Genomic DNA, 21,726 nt, shown 5'->3' on the forward strand with positions numbered 1-21,726 from the left:
GACAGACAGACACAGAGAGAAGAGGGAGGGAAAGAAGAGTATAAATCCAGAAATGAGAGAGAGAGAGAGAGATGAAGAGAAAAAACGGAGAAGTGAGTAGGGTAGATAGACAGACGAATAAATATACACACATAGATAATAGCAAGCCAAGAATAAAATAAGAAATGAAAAACTGGTTATACCTGAGTTACAGTACAGACAGACAGACAATAACTCATATCTCTACAACACAGGAGGGAAGGTGAGAGAAGGTGAGGGAAGGTGAGGGAAGGTGAGAGGTGAGGGAAGGTGAGGGAAGGTGAGGGAAGGTGAGGGAAGGTGCGGTGAGAGAAGGTGAGGGAAGGTAGAGAGAAGGTAGGGAAGGTGAGGGGAAGGTGAGAGAAGGTGAGAGAAGGTGAGGAAGGTGAGGGAAGGTGAGGGAAGGTGAGAGAAGGTGAGGGAAGGTGAGGGAAGGCAGGAAGGTGAGAGAAGGTGGAGGGAAGGTGAGAGAAGGTGAGGGAAGGAGGGGTTGGGTGAGGGAAGGTGAGAGAAGGTGGAGGGAAGGTGAGGGAAGGTGAGAGAAGGTGAGGGAAGGTGTGAGGGAAGCAAAGGGAAGGCAGAGGGAAGGGAGAGGAAGGTAGAGGGAAGGTGAGGGAAGGTGAGAGAAGGTGAGAGAAGGTGAGGGGTTGGGTGAGGGAAGGTGAGGGGAAGGGAGGAAGGGAGAGGTGAGAGAAGGTGAGGGAAGGTGAGGGAAGGTGAGAGAAGGTGAGGGAAGGTGAGGGAAGGTGAGAGAAGGTGAGAGAAGGTGAGGGAAGGTGAGAGAAAGTGAGGGAAGGTGAGAGAAAGTGAGAGAAATAGAGTGAATACCAATCTAATAGATAGTAGGAGAAACACTATCATTGTCACTATCACCACCGTCCCTTCTCCACCACCATCATCACCATCCCTTCTCCACCACCATCATCACCATCCCTTCTCCATAGCTACCCTCAATCACCCCACCTCCATCACTACCATCTCTACCCCTCGTCCCCCATCACTATCCCCATCACTATCACCATCCTTCCTCCATCACTACCATCACCACTCCACCTCCATCACTATCACCACTCTATCACTACCATCACCATCCTCCCCCCACAAAATAGTACACACCAAGGCCTCCTGAACAATTCTTCGACTCACGTTAATAGAAGAACCTTTCGCCCCCCCCTGAAACTCCCCACAATAAATGCATCTGTATCTGTGGCAAAACTTGGATCATGTAACTCAGTCTCCATTCCCTCAACTGTAGTTCCTTTGGGGAGTAGACGAGAGATAATGAATCCAGGGAGACATAATCCATAAACTCAGACCACCAAGAGATCTACCGAACACCCGGATGAGATCATGATGTTGGCCTAGAATAAAGAGAGACTGGAAGATGCTGATTATTATTATGCTTCTACCCTAGTAATTATCTAATCTTCCCTACAGTACAATCAGAGAGGTGAAGAGACAGTGGGTGAGAGGAGACTACGAGGAATATGGACCTTAATCATGGGTTTCATCTCATTACAGTAAGGTCAGGTTTCCAGGGTAGCAATGACCAGCAGTTCTTGAGTGACCTGGCCGCTCTAGCCCTTTAGTGTTCCAGCAGCTTAGAGTAATGAGTCAGACGTATAGTGAGTCTTTAGCATATACTTGACTCACGACTTTCACCCAACAAGCTTCAAGAATCCCATTGTTTTGTAAATTTTGGTTTGTAAAAAAAAAAAAATGGATAATGAATATAATTTTTATGCGAGGTCAGGAAATTAGTCAAAATATTCAATAATTATTCCTATCCTCTATCCTGAGGTTATGGCTTTACTGAACCTAACTCACCAAATATAAAGCATAAATAAAACAGTATAGTTTTCCATCATTTTAATTGTCAACATTACATCACTTCTCACTAAGGAGACACCAAATGGTTGGACATTATGGGATAGTAATATTTACAGTGGAATAACAGGTTCTTTACTACCATTTAAAACTTGATAGTTATGTGATGAGAATTGTTGTCCTGAGAGAGATTACCATAAAAAATAATATTTTCTATAATATAAAAAAACTGTATTGCATAATTAAACACAAGTACAATATCATACAATAACTTAAGCTCAACACTACATATTAGGCTTATTAATATTTAAAAAAAAAAATCCTCACATAGTATTTTATCCAATATATAATCTATTTTCTCTATCATATTTTTTTATTTCCTAATTCACAACTAACTATAAATTTCCCCCAAATAATTTAGAATAAAAATACTAAATTTCACAAAAGAAGACATACCAATTAAAAACATATAAATTAAAATCTCACATAATAATTAATCCACTTTCTACCTTAATAATAAACCTTTGTAAAAAAAAATGCCTTTCTAATCTAATTGAATAATAAGCCATTGTAAAAAAATGTAAATTGTAAATCTAACCTGGACATCAACACTCATCAACAGTACACATACGGATAAAAAACAATGTAAAAAAAATAACCTTCATACAGCGTAACAGCTTCATTACCTGAAGATAATGAACACTCCAGACCAACTGTGTACATCAGCTTGAACATCCAGTCCATGGTGAACACTCCAGACCAACTGTGTACATCAGTTTGAACATCCAGTCCATGGTGAACACGCCAGACCAACTGTGTACATCAGTTTGAACATCCAGTCCATGGTGAACACTCCAGACCAACTGTGTACATCAGTTTGAACATCCAGTCCATGGTGAACACTCCAGACCAACTGTGTACATCAGCTTGAACATCCAGTCCATGGTGAACACGCCAGACCAACTGTGTACATCAGTTTGAACATCCAGTCCATGGTGAACACTCCAGACCAACTGTGTACATCAGCTTGAACATCCAGTCCATGGTGAACACTCCAGACCAACTGTGTACATCAGCTTGAACATCCAGTCCATGGTGAACACGCCAGACCAACTGTGTACATCAGCTTGAACATCCAGTCCATGGTGAACACTCCAGACCAACTGTGTACATCAGCTTGAACATCCAGTCCATGGTGAACACTCCAGACCAACTGTGTAAATCAGCTTGAACATCCAGTCCATGATGAATACTCCAGACTGACTATGTACATCAGCTTGAACACTCCAGACCAACTGTGTACATCAGCTTGAACATCCAGTCCATAATGAACATTCCAGACCAACTGTGTACATCAGTTTGAACACTTCAGACCAACTGTGTACATCAGCTTGAACACCCAGTCCATGGTAAACACTCCAGACTGACTGTGTTCATCAGCTTGAACACAAAGTCCATGGTGAACACTCCAGACTGACTATGTTCATCAGCTTGAACACCCAGTCCATGATTGAACACTCCAGACTGACTGTACATCAACAACTGCACCACGATGAACACTTTAAGACTAACCGTGTACATCACCATGAACACGCCAGACTGACTGTGTACATTACCATCATCTGCACCAAAATGAACAACAGAACACAGTATCATCATCATCTTCTCTTGAACATTTATGAACGGCTCTTACTAACACTACAGTATTCCTCAGCGTTTGGTAGCGTCAGTGAACAAGTTTTTGAGGCTACATGAAATTATTCCTAAATTTCCATCTTGTTGAGGAAGACACAACAAAGACCCGGAGATTAAAAAAAATAAAAATAAAATAAGAAAATACAAGAAGAAAAAAAAAACTTCCAAAAACACATATAATTCTGTTGTTTTTAATAAATTACAAAACAAAGGTTGGATATAGTTTAGTTATAAATTTATTATCTCTGGTTATTCCAAGTAATAAAATACATTATCAAATGAGTTAAATTAGTTTGTTTATTTTTCGAAAGTTTGAAAAGATCTTGAAGGATTATTTTTTTTTTTTGATCGACAGAGACACAATATAAACACGTCATATACACCGAGTTAATTTTATCGTTGGAGTTACTGTACCTATTTAACGATACCTGATACCAAATCATGATGAATCCTTACCAGTGAAACAGACACAACGTAATAGGTCAACTGAAGTCACATTCCTCTTAAGATCTACCCAGGAGTGTAAACATTGACCTCATTATACATACACACACACACACACACACACACACACAGACACACACAAAACACATTATAAATCTTCAGTAAGTCTTATTATTATTAGACTTTCACCCTTCATAACATATTATTAGACTTCACTCTTATAACTCTCTCTATGACTCTACTGTAAGAAGCATGATATGTTGGGAACTGTTCTGAGATATTATATAACACAGGTTTATAACACTCTCAGGAGCGCGTTCAGAATCTATGGTAAAAGGTGATTGTATGAACAGGTAAGGTAAAGGTAAGGTATTTTGTATCTTTCACTAACTCACTCACTCACTCACTCACTCTCTCTCTCTCTGGTTCATCACAGACCAGAAGAGTAAAATGTGTGGTTTACAGTCTCTTATTTATTGTAAAGGTTCATATTTATCATTTATTGTACATTTTTGTTCTGTATCCATCTTTATTTATTATTTATTTATCACGTGTTGGTTTGTTTATTATTTATTATTTATTTATTGAGGTTGGTTTATATTTATTCCACGTTGCGTTTATTTCTCCATTCAACGTTGCTGCGTGTAACACCAACCAGTACCAAACGCTACGAATATGGATCCTATAAAGCAGCAAGCATAGGGGAGAAGAACATAAAGGAGGCGGGGAGGGGGGGAATGAAGAGGAACAAGAAGAGGAGGAGGAAGAGGGGAAAGAAGTGAGGGGGGAGGAAGGAGAGGGGGGGGGGTGGTCTTCCCAATTCACCAAGAACGATCGTCAACCAGAACTAAGATCTTCGGACAATTAGTTATATATGTACAGGTATTTTTTTAATTGATTTTGACTGAGTATCGAGGATTTGGTACTGGTGTCACGGCCAGCCAGGGAAAGTTTACAGCAATGGTTCGCAAAGGTTCCGAGTGACGTGTTTGTATGAGTATTTAGAATCTGTCTTTGGGAAGGAAAAATATATATATAATATCGTTGAATTTTACATGTGAGAACGGCAGGTTTTATTTTGTCGAAGGAAGATCCCGTTAGCTCTGGTTTTCACGTGCTTTAGGGGGGCTGTGTCATACCCGGGGCTGGTAAGGGTCTATTATAGTCCTAACAGCGGCCAAATTTGTCACTTATTTAGAGAGAAAAAAATGGAGGGGAGGGAGACATAGTTGGGACGTCTGATTCCACAATTACGTTCCTCCCCGCCAAGAGATGCGTCTTCATTCATATCTATGTGGAGAAGGTGGACCCCTCCAGAGGCGTTAAAGCTCGACACTCTCGTACTGAACATAGTTTGTATACATAACTTGTCAGTTTCTTTTCTTCCATCGACGCTCACTTGGAACACGATAGAATCTATACTAAATGAAAAAACAAAATCTCTTCTTTTGTACGCGTCACCACAAAATGATATGCACATGCACACTTCACTAGTACAATGTACACCGAAACACAGGTAGCTCCTCGGCCGTTCTCGACCATATGCCCCTTTAGAAGGGAACTTCACCACATGATTGTCAATGTATCACACAATTTTCTCTGTCTGCCACCCCGTAATCCAACGTACCCTCGTTCACAGTTCACATCAAATTAACAGATTGTCTGTCACTGTTATCTGATTCAAAAGAACTTGTTTATCGTCACCGAGAGTTTTACAACACTCCTCGTCCATTGCAGATCCCTTCTCAAGAGGAGAGGGGAAGGGAGAGGGGAGGTAGGGGAGAGGGGGAACAACACCAGGAACTGGTGTTGTGGAGATCATGGTGGGCACTCGGGAATGTGTACAGTACAGTCATAGTTCAGGGGTCGGAAGTGACTTACGTACGATAGAACGGAATCTTTGGTAATGGTGACTGGTGAGACTCACGCAGACGTCACCTTCGGCGAGACGATCACACGCTAACTTGTCGCTTATTTCACGAAAATCTCACGAATATCTCACGCTCGCGGCCACATAGACCGAGTCACCGTCCTATTCACCACCTTGGAGAGTCTCCCTGTAGCGCCCCGCGATGGGATCTGGCCGTGCGTGAGGAAACACTGGCAGGTGGGCGGCTGGGGACAATTCCAGAGTGACGGGCGACAGTGTAGCAGGTGGGTATATGGGCGAGCTTAAGTAAGAAGGTTGTGCTGGTTCTCTGCAGCGTACCAGGAGTACATGTAGGGCACGGAGACGGGTGGCTTCATGTCCCCCCAGTGGTGGGCGGCTGGGCCGGGGGAGGAGGCTGAAGGTGGCAGGGACGAGAGGAGGGGTGGCGGGAGGTGCTCGCCCACGGACGCCGCCGACTGGGACGAAGGAGTGTGGCTAGACGACTGCTGCTGTTGCGACGACTGCTGTTGAGACTGTTGCTGGGACTGTGGGCCCTGTGCCTGCTGGGACTGTGAGGGCCCCGAAGGTGAGGGCCCCTGGGAGGAGGGGCCGTGAGGGGTGCTGGCGGTAGCCATGCTAGTGTAAGGATGAGAGGAGGGTGGGCTCTGGGCGGTGGGCGGCGTTGGGGAGATGCTTTGAGGCGTCGACGAGGGCAGGGGCTGGCCCAGGGGGGAGGATCCCTCCAGCGGGGAGCCTGCCAGGGGGGAGCCCGGGGTGATGGGAGCTCCCATGGGCGTGCTGGGTCCGCTGCCACTCTGGGCCGCCTTCATCAGCTTCTTGTATTTACTCCGTCGGTTTTGAAACCAGATTTTGATCTGCGGGAAGACAAGAGAAAACACAGTGAATAAACAATGGTGGAGAACTATGGTCGACGAGACTTACATACATTATCAGTAATTACAGTGTGTGTGGTGTGCGGGTGTGGGTGTGGGCGTGGGCGGGCGTGGGCGGGGCGGCGGCCACACATCAGCAGAGGCCGCACGCCCACTGTCAGGCCGGGTAGTGGGCCCCACACGTCACGCCCATCAGATAACACGGCAGAGACGCCCGCTCACCTCAGATGTATGAGCGGTAATTACATGGTTATTCCTGGCCACCCGACCAAGGCAGCCCTCCACGGCCCTTACTGCCGCCCACCCGCCCGTTCTGCCGCCCACCCGACCAAGGCAGCCCGCCACGACCCTTACTGCCGACCACCCGCCCTTGCTACTGCCCACCCGACCAAGGCAGCCCTCCACACTACCTGCCGCCCACCCGCCCGTTCTGCCGCCCACCCCGCAACCCTCCGGCCCTTTTGGTCTGGACCAAGGCACCCGACTGCCGCCAAGGCAGTCCGCCACGGCCCGCTGCCGCCCACCGCCCGTGCTGTCGCCCACCCAACCAGGCAACCCGTCACGTTGTTGCCGTTAACTCCACTACCCCCACCCCCACACACCTCCCCACATATACACAAAGCTAGTTGACTCAATTAAAAGAAGACAAAGAAAGGTAAAACTAATTAAATTCCAGCACTCAGCCAACATTGTCTGTACACAAGAAAAACATATTCCAGGGCAACTATCACTACCACCGCTCCCTCATCACGTGACGAACCCTGCTCTAACTACCTAATTGCCCCACTTCATAACTCCACCCCTTTAACAAGCTCTCTAATTAGGTATTACCAGAATGCAAAATTGTATGAACGTCCGCCCTACCTGTCGAGCTTAATACTATAAATTTATTTAATATGCTCATGGAACTGGGCTTATATATTTTGGTGGGTGAACAAAACTGGTGGCGGTGGTGGTGGTGGTGGTGGTGGTGGTGGTGGTGGTGGTAGTGTAGTGGTGGTGATGGTGGTGGTGGTGGTGGTGGTGTGGTGGTGGTGGTGGTGGTGGTGGTGGTGGTGGTGGTGGTGGTGGTGGTGGTGGTGGTGGGTGGGTGGTGGTGGTGGTGGTGGTGGTGGTGGTGGTGGTGGTGATGGTGATGGTGATGGTGGTGGTGGTGGTGGTGGTGGTGTGGTGGTGGTGGTGGTGATGGTGGTGGTGGTGGTGATGGTGGTGGTGGTGGTGGTGGTGGTGGTGGTGGTGGTGGTGGCGTGTGGTGGTGGTGGTGGTGGTGGTGGTGGTGGTGGTGGTGGTGGTGGTGGTAGTGGTAGTGGTAGTGGTGGCGGTAATGGTGGTGGTAGTTATTACGATAATGTCGGTGTTCTCGACGTAAACAAAAGAAAAAAATCAACTAATTTTCCTCATATCAGTACCACTAACCTAACCTAACCTAACCTAACCTAACCAAAGCGAACCTAACATGACCTGAAATTCTAAACTGATTCATAAATATTATACTGTCATGCTGTTAAGAAATTGAAGATAAATAACAATAATGATACATATAATATTTAATTATATAAAGCTTCAACTTAATACAGTATTAGGATTATATATGTAGTTATGAGATAATTAATTACCTCGGTTATATATTTATCAGTAAACACAAGACCAACAGTGACATACAGGTAAGTCTTGCGTTCTATATTTATTACCTGAGTTAAGAAGGTAACCCAAGGCGGTGTAGCTATGTGTGTGTGTGTATGTGTATGTATGTTTACGTATGTGTGTATATTTGCATGTATGTGTGTGTATGTATATGTGTGTATGTGTACATGTGTGTTTGTATGCATATGAATGTGTATATGTGTGTGTGAGTGTACGTACGTGTGTGTGTGTGTGTGTACATGTGTGTGTGTGTATGTTTTGTGGTTGCGGTAATGATAGCTCCAGCCAGGGGTGAGATATGTGTAGATGGTGTTTCCTGACGGCGGGTCCAGATAGCGGCTTCAGATACCCGACACCGGGATTTATGACACAAATTCGTACAACAAAAACAAACGATGCCAATGGTTCAGCTCAAGGCTCTTTGGCGATGGCTGGCGGAGATGAGAGAGAGAGAGAGAGAGAGAGAGAGAGAGAGAGAGAGAGAGAGAGAGAGAGAGAGAGAGAGAGAGAGAGAGAGAGAGAGAGAGAGAGAGAGAGAGAGAGAGAGAGAGAGAGAGAGAGAGCCAGTAGACGTGTGAAAGGGCAGGGATATGGAGATAGGAGATAGAGTGAGAGAGAAGAGAATTGACAGGTAAAGCAACGTGGGTTTTCGAAAGAAAGAAAGAAAGAAAGAAAGAACTGAATGATGTAAGGAAATAGGAAAATTCTTGATACTAATAGAAGTAAAAAAGAAACAAAACAGAATAATCAAGGAATAATGAATTACTGATAATCACACAAAACAAAGCAGAAAAAAAATAATTTACATAAGAATAAAGAGAAAAAAAGCAAATTAAGTAAAGTAGGAGGATAAGAAAATTTACATCAATAAGAAACAAATGGAAACCATAATAAGATAAAGAAGAAATAGGAAAACTATCAACAATATAACGAAAACCTTAAAAAAAAACTGATAATCATAAGCGAAAGATAACAAACGAAATTCTTAATAAACAAAGAAAAAAACAAAAGAATATAAAATAACATACGATAGGTATAAAAGCAAATAAAAATAAATAAAAATAAAATAAAATAAAACACAAATAGGAGAAATTGATAATCAGAAAAGAAATTATTTATGTATATATATATGTAGGAGATTGTTCCCGTGTTCCTATGAGCCAAACCAAACCGCATTTAAAATCACGTGATGGGAGTGTAAAATCAGTCAGCGAGAGTAAGACAATAATTACTGCAGACAGCGCCCGGGGGATAGGCTGACCTGGGAAGGGGGGTCAGGAAGAGGGGGTAGGAGAGGGAGGGGTAGAGAGGAGGAGGAGGAAGGAGGGATGGAAGTGAGGGAGGGTGTAAGGTAGGGAGAGACAGAAGGGTAGAGGAGAAGTGGAGAGGAGGGAAGGGGGAAGAGGATAAGGGGGGAAGGGGGAGAGGTGAAAGGGGGAGAGGGAGGGAATAGGTAGAGAGAGAAAGGTAGAGAGGAGGAGGAGAAAAGTGTGAAAGGGAAGGTGTAGGTAGGGGAGAAAGGGGCAGAGAGGAAGGGGAGAGACTGAGGTAAAAAATAGAGAGAACGGGAGGTAAAAGGAGGATAAAGGGAGATAGAGGGAGAAGAAAGGGAGATAAAGTAGGCTGGATAAATACCTCATTGACGTAAGGCTGTAAAATAAAAGAGTTAAAATGACCTTCGAGGTGATATGGGTCTCTCTCTCTCTCTCTCTCTCACTCTCTCTCTCTCTCTCTCTCTCTCTCTCTCGTTTTATGTTCTTGTTGATTCTTGTCTGTAATTTTCTATTCTCCAGGTGAGGAGGCTAAGTGAGGAGAACAGGTGAGAACAGGTGAGGAGGACAAGTGAGGAGGGCAGGTGAGGAGAACAGGTGAGTACATGTGAGGAGGTCAAGTGAGGAGGCCAGGTGAGGAGGCCAGGTGAGGAGGCCAGGTGAGGAGGCCAGGTGAGAAGGCAAGGTGAGGAGGGCAGGTGAGGGGGCCAGGTGAGTTTACTACCTCTTCCACAGGTAGACGTCAAGTACGTAATGGCTTCTACAGACGAGAGTTTCACGTAATAAAAGTTGGGGATTATTGGCTGTTGTCGATGGGGGAGGATCTCCCTCTCTCTCTCTCTGGCTATTTCGTTTTGTCTCTATACGGTATTTATCTCTCTCCCTGTGTCTCTCTTGCTCTTTCTGGTTACTTGTGTTTCTCTTTATACGGTATTTATCTCTCTCTCTCTCTGTCTCTCTCTCTCTCTCTCTCTCTCTCTCTCTCTGTCTCGCACACGCTATAATGAAAGCCAGATTACAAGGCCGTCTATAATTTATCCACAAATTAAGAACACAGAATTATTGTCAATATCTGCGGATCAACACCGAGTCTGCAGCAGAAAATTAATTGACAAACACACACAGGTAAACAAGTAAATAAATCAAGATATAAAAATGACGAAAATATTTTGTTTTGTGGAGAGAAAAAAAAAATAATAAGATCGATGATTATGACAAAATATTCACACACTGTCGACGGTGCGGCTTCCATGACTTAGATTTTTAAAAGTTCCTACGATTTTTTTGTTTTTTTGTCGTAAGTTAAAGGTGTCGGAGTTTTTATATCTGGTTGACTTTAGATCCGATAAAAATGCGTTAAAAAAATGCTTGAATTTACCATCGGTTAGGAGACAAAATTACACTAAATCTCTAACTTAACTAGATACGTAAATTTAGTATCAGTTAAGAGACAAAAATAAAGTTATGAAATAAATGTATCCGGTTCGAGTCTTAGTTTAATTTGGGTGCCATTTTTTTTTTTGTATATTATCTTCAGTTCCTAATTACGAGGAGTATTTATCGTAAGTATTTATAAAACGGGTAATAAAAACACATCTAGTTAGTGAATAGTCTTAGAGCAACATCGACGCCATATTAGTTCTAAGGTTAAAATGCTGTGATCTCAATTAAACTTAGAAAATTAGAGCGTGTGAAGGTATAAGACTCGTAGCCCCCTGACCGTCACACTACACCCTCCTCTGCACCACTAACAGCGCCATTACACTAAGGTTCCCGGGCCAATCAGGAGGTGGTGGGGGGGGGCCAATAAAACGATTTAACACGTTGGTGATCAAGCCAATTAGTTCCCGGGACGATGAAACCATTTAGCGACACCACCTCTGGGCCGAAATGGTCACCTTCACGCAGGCAGGTACCGGTTCGAGTCTCACTTGGGGGGGTGGGGAAGGCTGAGAGGGGAGGGGCGGGGGGTAGGGTGTCGTTAATGGTGTGTGGTGTTTGATTAGGTTAGGTTAGGTTAGGTTAGGTTAGGTTCTGTAATAATAATAATAACAATAATAATAATCCCCGTCCCATTAGATTCTCTCCTCATTTCAATTTCAAAATCTAAATCCTCTTTCTAACACCGAGTATTTAACCCGAGTTTAGCATTCCATATCTTACCTACACATTCCTGCGGTAGGTGACGCCCTGAGCCGCCCGCCAGTCAATTTACATTATAACCCAGGCAGCGTTACCAAAACACCCTCCTCTGAATTATAGCCAGATGTGAACCCTTCCCCTAAAATTGCCGCATTATGAGCGTGGTGGGGCTGGAGATGGCCACAGCCACAGTCGGCCATCAGTAATGACAGGCCGTGGCCGTGTCTAAACAAGGGTGTGAATTACGCCACGGAATCCACGGAATGATCCCATGGGCAGAATTAATTACCATATGCGTGTCACCGCCCCCCCCCCCTCCCGCCACATGTCCTTCTGGCTACTCGACAGGAATTCTAGCTATTTCGTGAAGCTGTTGGCTATTTGGTGGGAATTCTAGCTATTTCGAGGGGGTTGGGTTAACTGGCGGGATGTGTGGCTATTTTACCAAGATGTAGGTTATTTGGCGAGATTTTTGGCTATTTTTTCAGGTTGGTGGATACTTTACCATATAAACATACTGTACACACACACACACACACAAACAGACAGTAAAGGAAATACAGCAAACAGATAACACAAACAGTGAACACAAACAGTGAACACAATACATAGAGATTGGAAAGAAAGAACGAGAAATAACAGACGAATGGAGACAAAATAAATATGAAAACAACTACAAAATCCAACAAAGAAAGGCTATTGGGAGAAACAATGACCTCAGTAAATGCTAATAATAAAAAAAAGATCCTTAAAAAATACGATAAAAGAACCCTGATAATCTAAAAATGTAGAAATAAAATTAATAAATATTTTAAAGTCAAGACAAAAATCACAGACAAAACAAAATAAAGAAACATAAGATTATAATAAAAACAAAAACAAAATCATAATCTAAAAAAAAACATTAAAATATAACAAATAACTTAAAAAAAAAATCACAAACTCAAACTTACAAAAATTATAAATGAGGAAATAAATTCACACCATCCCCTAAAAAAAAAATTAAAATCTAAAAAAAAAAATATTAATGAGGTAGATAATTCAGGTTAATTAAAGGCATCACCACGGGGGGCAGGGGGGGCGACATTTACCCAGGAAAGAAAGATTGACTCACTATCCTCATTACAAATAATAAACGCAACAGAAACCAAGCGGTGGCCAGGCGAGACTAACACACGGACACGCTACAAATCAAACAACAGAATGACCAACAACGGGAGTAATGTCAACGGGAAAAGATGATTTATATAATTTTGTATTGATATCTTACCGTTTATAATGCTGATGTATTGTAGTTAATGTATTAAATTTAGGATAGAAGCTATAGAAATGTATTGGATTTATTTCTCTCTTTTTGTAGGAAATTATGAAATGTGTATTGAACCTTTGTGAAAAATTAATAGGTTTATATGGAACCTCTGTTGTGGAAATTCAATAGATGTATTTAAGTGATATGGAACCTTTAATTGAACCTCTGTTGCAGGAAGTCAACAGATACAACTGAACCGTTATAGAAAGTCAACGGATGTAGTGTACTGTTTAAGATGTCCAACAGAACCACTCGTACCCACTCACACCTGGGCTGACTAGGGGTTCCCCGGACACGATCTTGCGACTATTAAAACAGGATCGAATGCTTTGTATATGTATGTATATGTATGCATGTATTCTGAGATGCATGTATTAGGTGAGACTCGTGTGCTCTGATGCATATGTGTGTGTCTGATGTGTGTAGCAGAATTTAAATGCCTGTTGAGTGTGTGTGCGTGCGTGCGTGCGTGTGTATGTGTGTGTGTGTGAGTGATATTGTGCATTAACGAGAAAGATAAAACGAGAAGAGAGAGAGGATGATAAAGAAGGCTTAAAAGGAAGATAGAAATAGTAGATAGGGAATTATAGTAAACCTAGAGAAATAAAGGAAGAAGGATGGGGCAGAAAATAAAGGTGATAGGGATAATAGGGAAGACCTCATCGGTGTAAAGAGGAGGAGGAGGAGGAAGAGGAGGAGGAGGAGGAGGAGGAGGAGGAGGAGGAGAGGAGGAGGAGGAGGAGGAGGAGGAGGGTGACAAATAGCTGTTGGTTCTGCCGTGTTTACTTTGATCAGATAATTGTGCGGATGGTCGTTAGCACTAAGACACCATAACGCGATTTACTGCCTTCCTCTACACAAACTGCTGACGTCTCTATAAAGGTGTATCGGAGTCCTCTTTAGTAACAATAGTAGTAGTAGTAGTAGCAGTAGTAATAGTAGTAGTAGCAGTAGTAACAATGGTGTAGTAGTTTTTAGTAATGTTGTTGTTATTATTATTATTATTATTATTATTATTATTATTATTATTATTATTATTATTATTATAATGGCTGTGGTGGTAGTTACTGTGATATGCCATTAGTATTTTGTTCTTAGTTTGTGTGATTCTCTGGCTCTGACATACGTACACACACGGACACACGCACACACACACACGCACACACGCACACACGCACACACACACACATCATCTCTGTCTCTCTCTATTCCACATTCACCACCACCGAGCATCATCCACCTAGCATCCAACTATCCATGCATCATCTACCCAGTCACGCACGTATCACCCACCCAACATCCAGCCCACTCCAGCAAGGTAGGGAGGTAGGTAGTATACAGTCACGCACGTATCACCCACCCAACCACCCATCCAGCCACCCATCACACCACCCAAGCATCGCCTGACAATCAGCTGACATCCCCGGGAACAGCTGTCAACAAAGCCTGTGTGATGATTGGGGAGGTTGATTTATGACTCCTCGCTCAGCTCAACACTCCAGCCGAAGATAATGAGTGTTGCATGGGTTATAAAATACACCCAGGGCCTTGTGTTACGGCAGTGTTATGTGTTATTAACGCCGTCATGCAGGGGAGGATGACGGCATAAAGTGTCCTCATTCGGAACTGCAGATGGTGGGGACTTTTTTTTTTTTTTTTTGAGAAATTTCTTTTTTGTTGGAGGAATATTTTTGGTTTTGTTGGAGGAATATTTTTGGTTTTGTTAGAGGAATATTTTGGTTTTGGTTAGAGAAACATTTTTTTATGTTTGATGAGTAAAGATATTTTTTCTGGTTATTATTATTATTATTGTTATTTTTATTGTTATTTTTATTATTATTATTAATATTATTATTATTATTATTATTATTATTGGGGGGATTCCTTGTGTGACGTAGGGCGTTTTTGTACGGGAGATGCGGATTTTAATATGCTGTGATGCTAAGGGTAGTTCTTGTGGATGTTCGAGGTCAAAATATATGCTCTCTCTCTCTCATTTTCTTTCATTCTATCTCTATTTCTCTCTCTTTTGCTTAATTTCTCTGTCCCACTGTCTTTCCCATCCCTTCTTTCTTTCTCATCTCTCTGCCTCTTTCACATCCTCTCTCTCTTTCATCTCCCCTCTCTCTTTCACCTCCTCTCTCTCTTTCTTTTTCATCTCCCCTCTGTATCATCCCCTTCCCTTTCACCACTATTCCATCCCTCATCCCTCCCTTTCACCACCATCCTTTCACTCACGCCTCTCCACTCCACTTCTGTTACCTTCTGGCCCAACAATTTCACTGTCCAGTAGCCCTATGACCTAAAATTTACCAGGGTTTTAAGCAGGTCCAGCCTGTCGCATTGATAGGCTTATTGACGCACCTTATTGATTTCAGCCCCCCACCTTGTTAAATGCTCGACCCTCAACTACCATGAGTCTCTATAGCTCTTCAAATGGTTAACGGTTGTTGGTAGTGTTTGGTTATAATATGGTAGATGATGGTGTTTGGTTGGTGATGGTGTTTGGTTGGTGATGGTGTTTGGTTGATGGTGTTTGGTTGGTATGTGTTTGGTTAAGTGACGGTACTGGTTGATGGTGTATGGCTGGATGGTGTATGGTTGGATGGTGTTTGGTTGGTGATGGTGTTTGGCTGATGGTGTTTGGTTGTGCATGGTGTTTGCCGGTGATGTGTGTTTGGTTGGTGATGGTAACCACATGATGCAGTTTGCTGCGACATGCTTGCTGATGGTGTTTGGCTGGTGATGGTGTTGGTTGATGGTGTTTGGTTGGTGATGGTGCCTGGTCAGCATTGCGCTCGGTTGGTGATGGTGCCTGGTTGGTGATGGTGTTTCTGGTTGATGATGGTGTTTGGTTGTTGGTGTCATTGTTGGTGTTTGGTTGTTGGTGTTTGGTTGATGATGGTGTTTGGTTGATGATGGTGTTTGGTTGTTGGTGTTTGGTTGATGATGGTGTTTGGTTGGTGAGGGTGTTTGGTTAATGGTGTTTGATTGATGATGGTGTTTGGTTGGTGATGGTGTTTGGTTGATGGTGTATGGTTGATGGTGTATGGTTGATGGTGTTTGGTAGATAATGGTGTCTGGTAGTTTCTATTAACTTTTCTACTCTCTAGTTTAGCTCTCAGTTGGTAGTCACTGGAAGGAATTGACATTGGTGGTTCAGTAAGGCAGCCACAGCTAATAACCATCCTCACGGTCATTAGTAACGAGGACGTTTCTCTAATTACCCAATAGGGGACACTCTGGACCTGTATGTTAATGACTAGGGAGTTAATGGGGGCATTATATACGTCATATATTAAGGGAAGCTATATAAGAGGAGGATCAATGGGGAAATAATAATAATAATAATAATAATAATAATAATAATAATAATAATAATAATAATAATAATAATAATAATAATAATAATAATAATAATAATCAAACAACAATTTCAATACACTACATAAACAAGTCATGTTCCTGTATAGTATAAAGGTATGACCAGTGAATACACATATAAAATAAATACATAGTGATATAGCAAATTACCATATAGGATTTCTCTGTAATTATGGTATGAATACTTAAACAGCAATTGTATTTTATAGTCGAAATTACTCTCCTCATTTCGTGTAATTCCTGGTTATAATATTTCAAGGTATATTCAATTAGGGTAAATATAACGAGTATACTAAAATAAGTGATGGTATAATTATATGATGTTGACTGTAGATTAATATTAAAATACAGACTATTTGATTTGATCGTGGATGATTAAGTGGGTTGAAACTATACCATGATTTTGTGCCTTTACTCTCGTTTCTTAATAAAAAAATCTAAAACAAATTTTTTTTATTAAAATTAAAATTAACCAGAGTTTAGGATTGTAATGACTAACAACATTGATGTTTTTTATTTTGATTTTTGTTTCTTTCAGGAGTTAGCTGAAGGAACGGCTATTCTTTAAAAGTTAATATGGGCTTTTGTTACCAGATATTAAATAAGAGTTATAAAGACAACTTTGTTTGCTGTAACATCAAAAGCTTCTTACTCAGTTTAGAAGCTTTACTTAGTCTTAACACCAAGTCCATATAATACTGTTTAGCTGTAAATGCTGTAAATATCAAGACCCGAATTAGCTTATTCCCCGTTCTTGCTGTAATTATCAAGGATTGGCGCAAGTGTTTAGCTGTATTTGCTGTAAACATTAAGCCCTTGTGAAATTATTAAGCTTTTGATTCTGTAAACATCAACAGCTTACACATAGCTTTGTAGCTTTGCTTGTTGTAAATATGCAGAGCTTGAAATGGAAATTATCGTTTAAAATTCATTTATGAGTTTGTGGACGCTGTTGCATGCGAAAAAAAATATTTCTCCTGAATTACGTTAAATACAGAGCTTTTGTCCTTGCTAAAAATAAACAGAAATTTCAGTCATTATAGAAATATTACAAAAGGATTACAGTTCTCTGCACGATATTACAGTGGCTGTATTTTTTTCAGGTGATTATTAACTAACTATTTGATTGCTTTGTACTCTCATATGACCACTACAGCAGTTATCCCATAATTTAGATACTAATTACAAAAAACAACCCATGATTCTATTACAAACCCATGGATAAACCAATAATAAATATAACCCATGAATTACCCCATAACTTGTGAATATAACCCATAACCCATGAATAGACCACTGACTTCATAATATCATCCATAAAAAAACCCATGATGTTGTAATAAAAACTCATGAACTAATAAAATTACTTGTACAGACCCATGAACCCATAAATAAAACCACCAACAAACCCATAACGCCACACTGTACTGTATACCCCATCCTCGCCCCCACACTCCCTTCTCTCTCCCTCTCCCTTCCTCGCATACGTACAGGAGTCTATGTGATAAACGTGTGTGTGTGTGTGTGTGTGTGTGTGTGTGTGTGTGTGTGTGTTTTATCCTTTAAGCGAGTGAGTCAAAATAGTTAAGATGCACGGAGCGTGTGGCTGGCTCAAGCCTTAACATACTATCATTAAACTTTATGTCATTGGTTTTCGTTCTCGATGTCAGATTGAGAGTTTGACTCTCTCTCTCTCTCTCTCTCTCTCTCTCTCTCTCTCTCCTGCCTCCCTTATTTCCTTCTCCTCTGATTCCTTTTTATCTTCTCCTCTCATGTCTTCCTCATCCTCTTCTCTCCTTCTCCTCTTTCTTCCTCCTGTCTTCCTCCTTATCATATTCCCATTCTCGTCCTCCTCTTCTCCTCCTCCTCCTCTACTCGTCCTCCCCTTCTCTTCCTCCTCCTCCTCTACTCCTCTTCTCCACTACTCTTCCTCCTCTTCTCTCCTGGTGGTACAGGGGAGGCGGCACTGTTCAAACTACCAGATGTAATGAACAGTTTAGAAGTTGTGTAGACAAGCGAGTTTGTACTTTACTTTTGTTCTTTAACGATGTTATTGTGATGGTGGTTGTTGTTCTTCTGTTGTTATTGTTGGTGTTGTTGTTGTGGTTGTTGTTCTTCTTTTGTTATTGTGGTGGTTGTTGTAGTTCTTCTGTTATTATTGTGGTTATTGTGGTTGTTGTTATCCTTTTGTTATTGTGGTAATTCTTGTTATTATTTTGTAATTGTAGTGGTTGTTGTTCTTCTTCTTCTGTTGTTATTGTGGTTGTTGTTATTGTGGTTGTTGTGGTTGTTGTTGTTGTTCTTTTGTTATTGTGGTAGTTGTTGTTCTTCTGTTGTTATTGTGGTTGCTCTGGTTGTTGTTGCTGTTATTTTGTTATTGTGATAGTTGTTGTTCTTCTGTTGTTATTGTGGTTGTTGTTCAATTTCTTTTCTTGTTGTGATTCTTGCTGTTATTCTTTTGTTATTGTAGTGGTTGTTGTTATTTGTAATTGTTGTGGTTGTTGTTTTTCTATTCATATTATGGTTGCTGTTGTTTTTATTACTTTTTATTGTGGTGGTTGCTGAACAATTAACCAAACTATGTTCTGCTTCGTCATGTTTGTTCATTGTTCGATAGTGTGTGTGTGTGTGTGTGTGTGTGTGTGTGTGTGTGTGTGTATGTGTGTGTGTGTGTGTGTATTTGACTCCGTGTGTATTGTCTGCGAGCGCTTGACAAACAAACAAACAGACAAACAGATATAGAAAAGTATAAACATATCCTGAATTATTATATGTTTGGAATTCTGTTTCTTATACCGAGTGATATATGATGCCTGATATATTCTGCTCTAGATATATACGTCGATCAGCCTTGATAATATTCTATTATATATACTACATATTTTCTTTTCCGGGTTTTTATGTCAATATATTCTTATATCTTATAGGAAAATACAAAGATTATTTTTTTAATATATATTTTTTTTCATATATAAGAATGTATCAACGGGATATTGTTCATACATACATACATACATACATACTTACATACATACATACATACATACTTACATACATACTTACATACATACATATATTAAATACATACATACATACATACATATATTAAATACATACATACATACATACATACATATATTAAATACATACATACATGCATACATACATACATACATACATACAAATATACATTACATACATACATACAAACATACATACATACATACATTCATATATTAAATACATACATACATACATACATACATACATACATACATACATACATAGTTAATTTGTTCACTCAGAGGATAATAACTTTATGTTGTGTTCTCGTCTCTGAGCTGAATAATTGATCGTAGTCCTTCATTATGACATTGATGATGATGATGATGATGATGATGATGATGAGGAGGAGGAGGAGGAGGAGGAGGAGGAGGAGGAGGAGGAGGAGGAGGAGGAGGAGGAGGAGGAGGAGGAGGAGGAGGATGTAGGGAGGACGGTAATGATGATAATGATGATGAGGATGATGATGATGATGATGATGATGATGATGGAGGAGGAGGAGGAGGATGTAGGTGACGGACGATGATAATGATGATGAGGATGTTGATGATGATGATGGAGGAGGAGGAGGAGGAGGAGGAGGATGTAGGTGAGGACGGTAATGATGATAATGATGATGATGAGGATGATGATGATGATGAGGAGGAGGAGGAGGAGGAGGAGGATGTAGGTGAGGACGGTAATGATGATAATGATGATGAGGATGATAATATAATGATTAGATGATGATGAATATAATGATAATGACAAAACGATAATAGAATGATAAAGATGTCTATCACGTCATTAGTTTTCCTACCTGTGCTTAATTACCTTTACAGAATAGGTATAAATCACCCTAGTAGACAGGATTACATTATTATACAAAAAAATAAAAACTACATATAACTCACATATCATTCATTCACATCATTATCATTGAAAGAAATTGTCATAACCTAACGCACTCGTAGATAAATAGATCGAGATTGGACACTATATCAAATCACTTTTATATAACGCACTCAATTCACACAGGTAATATATGTTTTATATTTCTCACTCAGGTATAGTTTAGTGAGACATATATAAAAATTACGAAGAGTGAGAAGTAAAAAATAATATTCACTCAAGAATTTCGGGAGTGAATTTAATTAGTTATGCTTTATAGTTACCTTAGTAGGGAACGTAGCATATAAAGAGTGTGTTAAACATCCATTATACCAGGATATCTACCGCCAGATCTACCTGTACCTGCCTGTAATGAGTCGAGGGTAGCAGAACCGCCCGTAAAAAAAGCCTTCAAGCTGAATCAGCGTCGGTTACACTTAAGAGAAAAAGCTTAGTTAAGATTCACCTCAACTTTCAAGTGGAGTTTGTGGCAGCGCCTTGTTGACAGGGATGAGGGTGCTGACATCACTCCTTGTTGACGGGGGTGAAGTTGCTGACATTACTCCTTGTTGACGGGGGTGAAGGTGCTGGCATCACTCCTTGTTGACGGGGGTGAAGTTGCTGACATTACTCCTTGTTGACGGGGGTGAAGGTGCTGGCATCACTCCTTGTTGACGGGGGTGAAGTTGCTGACATTACTCCTTGTTGACAGGGATGAGGGTGCTGACATCACTCCTTGTTGACGGGGGTGAAGTTGCTGACATTACTCCTTGTTGACGGGGGTGAAGGTGCTGGCATCACTCCTTGTTGACGGGGGTGAAGTTGCTGACATTACTCCTTGTTGACAGGGATGGGGTGCTGACATCACTCCTTGTTGACGGGGTGAAGTTGCTGACATCACTCCTTGATGACGGGATGAAGGTGCTAACATCCTCCTTGTTAACAGGGGTGAAGGTGCTGACATCACTCCTGTTGACGGGGTGAGAAACGCTTATCCTCCTTGTTGACGGGGGTGGGGTTTGTGACATCACCCTTGTTGACGGGGGTGAGGGGACTGACATCACTCCTTGTTGACGGGGGTGAAGGTGCTGACATTACTCCTTGTTGACAGGGATGGGGGTGCTGACATCACTCCTTGTTGACGGGGGTGAGGGTTGTGACATCACTCATTGTTGACAGGGGTGAGGGCACTGACATCAATAGTAAGCAGAAGGTTCACTTAACTCCAGGGATCCACATAAAGCACGTGCTAACTCACCATATCACTTAGTAGGTAATTCAGGAAAGCTTATCTAA

The 21,726-nt window shown here is 41.5% G+C and overlaps 1 protein-coding gene across 1 annotated transcript in view; it reads right to left on the bottom strand.

The window, feature by feature from the left end:
- Positions 1–1,874: 1,874 nt before the first annotated feature.
- Positions 1,875–21,726, bottom strand: part of LOC121872934 (homeotic protein distal-less-like) — an 81,525-nt gene continuing 61,673 nt past the window's right edge. The window contains exon 4 of the mRNA XM_042376068.1: positions 1,875–6,729. Within this exon, the coding sequence (XP_042232002.1) occupies positions 6,157–6,729 (573 nt within the window). The 3' untranslated portion in view covers positions 1,875–6,156. The remainder of the gene's footprint in view (positions 6,730–21,726) is intronic.

The sequence above is a fragment of the Homarus americanus genome, unplaced genomic scaffold (genome assembly GCF_018991925.1).
Source record: "Homarus americanus isolate GMGI-L3 unplaced genomic scaffold, GMGI_Hamer_2.0 scaffold11022, whole genome shotgun sequence".
Lineage (NCBI taxonomy): Eukaryota > Metazoa > Arthropoda > Malacostraca > Decapoda > Nephropidae > Homarus > Homarus americanus.